Source organism: Ipomoea triloba, chromosome 15 (genome assembly GCF_003576645.1).
Source record: "Ipomoea triloba cultivar NCNSP0323 chromosome 15, ASM357664v1".
NCBI classification, from domain to species: Eukaryota; Viridiplantae; Streptophyta; class Magnoliopsida; order Solanales; family Convolvulaceae; genus Ipomoea; species Ipomoea triloba.
Window position 1 is genome coordinate 8,641,171 of NC_044930.1, and position 6,374 is coordinate 8,647,544.

General features: G+C 37.8%; 1 protein-coding gene across 2 annotated transcripts; it reads left to right on the forward strand.

The window, feature by feature from the left end:
- The first annotated feature begins 260 nt into the window (after positions 1-260).
- LOC116006906 (light-inducible protein CPRF2) lies at positions 261-5,320 on the forward strand. 2 transcript variants are annotated; one of them, XM_031247418.1, is made up of 7 exons: positions 261-819; positions 1,107-1,206; positions 2,952-3,156; positions 4,113-4,188; positions 4,263-4,388; positions 4,487-4,531; positions 4,704-4,845. In XM_031247418.1, exons 1-6 carry the CDS (start codon positions 313-315, stop codon positions 4,490-4,492), a joined length of 1,020 nt encoding a protein of 339 aa, XP_031103278.1. In that variant the 5' UTR covers positions 261-312; the 3' UTR covers positions 4,493-4,531; positions 4,704-4,845. The 2 variants fall into 2 exon arrangements, with proteins under 2 accessions (XP_031103278.1, XP_031103277.1); XM_031247417.1 differs by lacking the exon at positions 4,487-4,531 and having other exon boundaries at positions 4,704-5,320.
- The last annotated feature ends 1,054 nt before the right edge of the window (positions 5,321-6,374 follow it).

Below are 6,374 nucleotides of genomic sequence, written 5' to 3' on the forward strand. Positions count from 1 at the left end.
GTGTCATCTGGACATAAGGTGTTGAGCTAATCTCTGATCTTGTAATTGTATTAGTAGATACTCGATAAGATTTCAAAGTATTTAAGAAAAATCTCAAATGGTTGATCGAGTAATATTTGAATTTTAGAAACAAAATAATGGTGATTTATTTCATCCAATGTATGCGTATCCATCCCTACCCCTGGGCGTAGATGTAGGGTAACAGAACTCAATTATACCGGAATGCAACGCCACTACTATTTGTCTATTTATCATAAGAAGGTTCGGACTAGAGAGAGAAAATAGGGAATTGACGGAGAGAGAGAGAGAGAAATGGATAGGGTGTTTTCTGTAGAGGATATAGCTGACCAATTCTGGTCGCCGCCGCCGGTTCGGCTGTCGCAGGCGGCGGACCTCGACATAGATTCCTCCGCCTCATCTAAAGTGATGAACCGCAGCTCATCGGAGTGGGCCTTCCAACGCTTCCTCCAGGAAGCCTCAGCTAACTCCCCTGCCGCAGTCGCCGTCGATCAGGCTGCTGCTGCTCCGCCGTTTTCGGTTGCCGCTGCTTCCTCCGCCACTTCTAGTTCTCATTCGCAAAAGTCTCTTCCGAGCGATGTGGTTGAGATCCAGGGCGGGAGGCTCGATGCTAATCGGAGCTCGGATTATGGTTACAAGAGCTCCGGCAACGAGGTGGAGACGGTAACTGCGACTACAACTGCAAAGACGACGTCGTTCGGGTCCGGAGCTGCCCCTGATATTCCGATTGATTCGGAGGACTACCAGGCATTCCTCAAAAAGCGCCTCGATTTGGCTTGCGCCGCCTTTGCTTTGACTCGCGTATGTTTCAACGCTTTATTTTTCAATGTCTGAATTTCCTATTGAGAAAAAAAGAAAAGAAAAGAAAAGAAGCGAGGAACATACTTACGTGGCTTTATTGGTTTTTCTGCGAATTAGTGAACTTTATAATTGATGCTTATTTACCGTTTAATCTTCGAATTATTATTAATCTTGATGCTTATCTTCCTTCCATGACATGCATGCCAGTGAATCACTGGTTTCTGCGATCATTTTTTTAGAAAGTGGACTATAGGAAGTGTGTATTTAAAGTGGTGTTTATTTATCAGGCAAATAACATGAAAGCACAAGATTCAGCCTCGGTGCCTTCTGAAAACACATCGCTGGCCTCCCATACGCCACAACCGGGACCTCAGACGCCTGCTAAAGGTTAGTTGTTCTTTCCTAGATTTATTACTTTATAGAACTTGTTATGCCTGTCATATTCAGATATATAGGCTCATAACCTGAGTAAAATTTACCTTTTTCTGCTTAGTTTTGCATGATACTTATTGGCTTGCTTTTGGTGTTTTACTTGAGATTTTACTTGTCCTTGTTGAAGCACTATTTTTACAGAGTAGAACGGTTCTTGAAAATGTGTGCTAGATATAGGTATTTTGTAGAAACCAGCTTGGCTCTGCTATTTTGTGAAAGGTGAATCATGCCTGCTACTTTGTACTTATTTTTGGTTAATCAATATAACATCTATTGTATATTCAAAATGTGTAATAGGTCATAGAAAATGTGTAATATGCTAATTTCCTTACCAATCAATTTTAAAATCCGCTGATAAGGAAATTAGCCATAGAAGGGGTTTGTTACTTTTGATCATCAGCTTTAAAATTGACCCATTTTGACCTTTGAGTATTGAGTTTGTGCTAGAGGTGGCCAAAGTCCGGGCCTATGAGGTTAAGTAAAAAATCTATAGATCTAGTATTGGAAGAAACATTTTCTAAAGGACACTTTATTTTTTAATTCAAACTCATGCGGGCCTGGTCTGGGCCTAGGCCGTGCCTGGGCCGGTTTTGAGCTGGGCCCGGGTTTGTTTTTAATAGGACCTGGACCGGCCCTGTATAAGCCGGTCCCAGTCCGGACTAGGCCCGGTGAAGACCAGACCTGGTTTTTTTCGGGTCAATTCAGGGCTGGGTCGGTCCTGAACCGGCCCGTGGCCACCTCTAGTTTGTGCAATTTTTCATCAATTGGATTTTTAAAGCATGGGCAAAATTGTCAATTAAATATCCACTCTAATTCTCTAAATTGAATAATTTGATAATCTTTCCTTGTCCACTGTGAGTACTGAGTAGCAAGTTCTACACCTCATGTGCAATCAGTCTTTCTTGGCTTGTTCCCCATAGTCTTGGTAGCTAATCCCACCTCCATGGGTGCTATGCATCATTACAAATATGGCTGACCTTGGGGGATAGCATTTCTGCATTCCGAACATGTTTCCCTATGGAAACTCATTGAAATTGTCCTGAAATGTTTTTTGGTTGTTTTCATAACTTTAAAAAAATTTTGAATGTGTTTTATTTTCAAGAAATGCATTTCAAGGGTCTAATTTATGTATATAAAAAGAGGGCCTCCGATCTGACTACTGCCATAAGTGTATTCGCTCTTTGAATCTTCCCTTTGATCCAGTACAACCCTAGTACCTAGCTTTCAATCTAGTGACTAATCTCACAAATGAAGCAGAAATCAGATAACTTCTTTAGCGGTTCAACTGTTCAAGGTCAGAGATTCGGAGATTCCAAAGTTGGCAATTTATATAATTTCTTATTGTTGGACATTTTATTTATTTATTTATTTTTTATTTTAAATGGACTTCTTAGTATTTGTTATGGAGTAGTATATTACTTTTAGTTATGAAACAAGTAGAAAATTAATATTTATGCATATTAAGGAAAATAACTGTAAATATACACCTATAAATTTTATATTTGAACACATTTTTCTACTTTTCATGTTCTACATTTTTGGAAATTGGTGTTTTTTCTTGCTCCTGTTTCCCATTTCCATGCCACCTAGGTTGAACGTATAAGGAACATATTTACTGTCTGCCAAATGGGGGATTCCTGAATTTAAAACACTAAAACTTATTTTGGAAATTGGTTGGCCTATTTATCTTTGCTGTTTAGTGCCTGCACATGATTTACCTAAGGTGCAAGAGGAGGAGGCTGGAGGGCCTATTGGAACATCCCCCTTGCCTGCAATGCAGAAGAAACTTGTTGCCCAGGTTAAATCAACAACAAGTGGCTCGGAGCAATCAGAGGATGAAGAAGCTGAGGGAGAAGCAGAAACAACTGATAAAATGAATCCTGCTGATGTAAAACGCGTAAGGAGGTTAGCACTTATTTATAAGTATTTTTATGTTCAATTTAGACTTTATTGCTAGGAGCAAATAAAATAGGGAGTAAGGGAGGATTAAGCAGCCACATCAATTTGTAATGAATTGTCTCTCATCTAGTTAGTGAGCAAATTCTGGTCAACAACAAATGCTTCTGAGCTTCAATTCATCCACTTTGTAGTTCATTGATCAATGGTCATCATTATAGGCTTCTGCCTGACCTTGAGTTCCCTGACCTATCAACTGCATTTCCCTTTGGTATGCTAGAAGTATACCTAAGATATAGTCTTCTATTATTGTAGATGCCTACTGAAGGAAAAAATCTTATATACACATTGTGTTGCATCCTAGTCTATTATTCCATGCACTTGTTTACATTCTCATTTAATTATGGGTTGTGTACAAAGAAAGAAAACTAGAAAACTAATTTTTTTTGACTCGTGTTTGATGTGCAGTGAAGGTTTTATAAACTACATGGATAGTCAGTAGTTCTGTGGTAAAGCATACAGGTTTATATAAGGCAATTAGGTTGGCATTAAGTCCCAAAGAGGATAAAGAATTCCCATCCCACTGAGAATGGTGTGAATAAGAGTTGCCATTGAGGGAAAGGAGGTGCTTTTTTTTTTTTTTAGGAGTGGGGGCACTAAAAGTGAAGGGAAGGTTCATCCATTAAAAGGCTGCATGTTTACTGTGTGACACTCCTGAAAATGAGTCTTGTTTGTTGATACTATGCATTAATAACATGAGATGTTTGAATCTACTCTTTCTTCACCAAATCAACAAATTTTCTGTGCAATCACATATTTATCTGATTTCCTTGTTTTTTAGCAACTGAAAGTTGAATTTTATGAGTGCAATAGTATACTTGCTATCGGGACATCGGGTACATATATGCATACATGCACTTGCTAATATGTACATATTAAAACTATTAATTTTTTGTGTTCACCAGAATGCTATCCAATAGAGAGTCTGCTAGACGTTCTAGGAGAAGGAAGCAGGCCCACTTGACGGAATTGGAGACACAGGTATATTTCTTGATCCACTTGTCTTTTTACTCTCTGACTATTGATAACTGAGCATTAGTCATGGTTTTCTGTAGGTTTCTCAATTGAGAGTTGAAAACTCCTCTTTGTTGAAACGTTTGACCGACATAAGCCAAAAATACAATGAAGCGGCAGTTGACAATAGAGTCTTGAAAGCAGATGTTGAGACATTGAGAGCGAAGGTAACATGTTCATAGGATGATTTACTAAGTTTTCCCTCTTCATTATATGTTGAACTGGTAAAGCTACTAATCTGTCTATTATCCTTTGTCATTTGAAGATCTGAAGTATGAAAACAAACAAGGATTTCCCTGCATTCCATCTTGTAGGAGTCTTAAACCTTTACTTTTTATAACATTGTTTTTAGGAGACAACAGAAGTTCTAAATGCAGTGACCTTGTTAAGAAACAAAGTGTTAATTTATAATGACCTTTTCAGTTGGATTGCTTTTTGCTACTCTCATTTCTTAATTATATAAAACATTCTTCTGCTTGCAGGTAAAGATGGCTGAAGAAGCAGTTAAAAGAGTGACTGGCCTGAATCCTCTATTTCAAGCCATGCCTGAGATACCTGCAATGGGCTTGCCACCCTTTGCAGGTAGTCCTGACACATCTGCTGATGCTTCTGTACCTGTGCAAGATGACCTCAAACATCATTTCTATCAACCCCCGTCAAGCACTGGTATTTCCACCAACAACCCTGGAATGCAGAATGGCTTAGTAGACATTCCTCCAATTGATGATGCACAACAGGGCCCCACAGCAGCAGCCGGGCCAAACAAGATGGGAAGAACAGCTTCAATGCAGCGAGTGGCTAGCTTAGAACATCTTCAGAAGCGAATCCGTGGAGAAGTAGGAAGTTCCGAGAGAGACCAAAAACAGTGAAGATTATTTTGTCAGATGGCAGACAACTATTTTTTTTTTCCCATTGAGCAGAATGCTCATTAGTCCTATGTTTATGAACTAAAAATGGTGGCCATACTCATTGCATACTGGAAAACAAAAAAGAAAAAAAAAATCCGATTGTGCAGAAATGATCCTATTCTTTGTGTCATTGTATCATGAACTTCTGATAATTAAACCTATAACATGGTATTAGTACTGAGCTTCTTCAATTTCTGGTGTCACTTGCATGCTTGGTTTGCATTGGCTTCTTGTGCTAAGGAACTTACTGTGAAGCTTCTGATTGTAGTTGTCTCCATTTAATTTATCTTTCCATGAATCTGATCTCTTAATTCAGTGGAGTGCTATGCGAGAAAGAAATCAGCATTTGCTTTGACTCAAGACTACCATTTTCTTATCTTTCTATTTCTCTAATTTATTTTATTTTTTCATTTTTGGGATAAAATGACTAGTGGCTGCAAAGAAGGATGTGAGTTGGAAACCAAAACTGATTGAAAATTTTGGATAGAACTATGAAGACAAATTAGATATGTCCACACAACACATGCTTAATATCCTTCTAGCACATGCTTAAAATCCTTTTAAAATCCTTCTATCATATGACTGGACAATAAAATTTCTTTTATTCATTTGGTATTGTGAATTTTTTGACGCCATTTCACATTAAAATCTTTTCCTAAAGCCAATGAGAACCCTTCTCCCATAAAAACTTGTGAACTTATACATTAATGCATATAATCTAGCTTGGAGTGGTTTGTGTGCATCTGTAGTAGATTGTGTGTGTGTGCATCTGTAGTAGATTGCGTCTATATGCATTCATATTGGTTCTCATATTCTCATCTAAAGGGTGGTTCTCATTTGATCATATATATATATATATATATGAGAACAAGTGTCCAGGAGAGAATAAGAATAATTTACAGCTATCCACATGTCTAGATTAACGAATCAGATGTAATTTAAAAACAAAAAAACAACGCGGTAGCATTTTCGTAAATAACTCAAACTTTGATGCAAGTAAATTATAAGTGCAAGTAGTTGGTGCACATTTGCAAGTGAAAAGTGCAAGTAAAATCATTTACAAGTGCAAATAATTTACCTTATTAATATTCGTGCACCTAATTATAACATTATGTGCAACTAGTTATAACATTAGGTGCACTTAGTATTAATGCTCAGTGTAAATTTTACTTGCACTTAGGTGCACTGTATGAAAATGCTATTTGCACTTGTAATACATTTTACTTGCACTTCGACATTCAATTA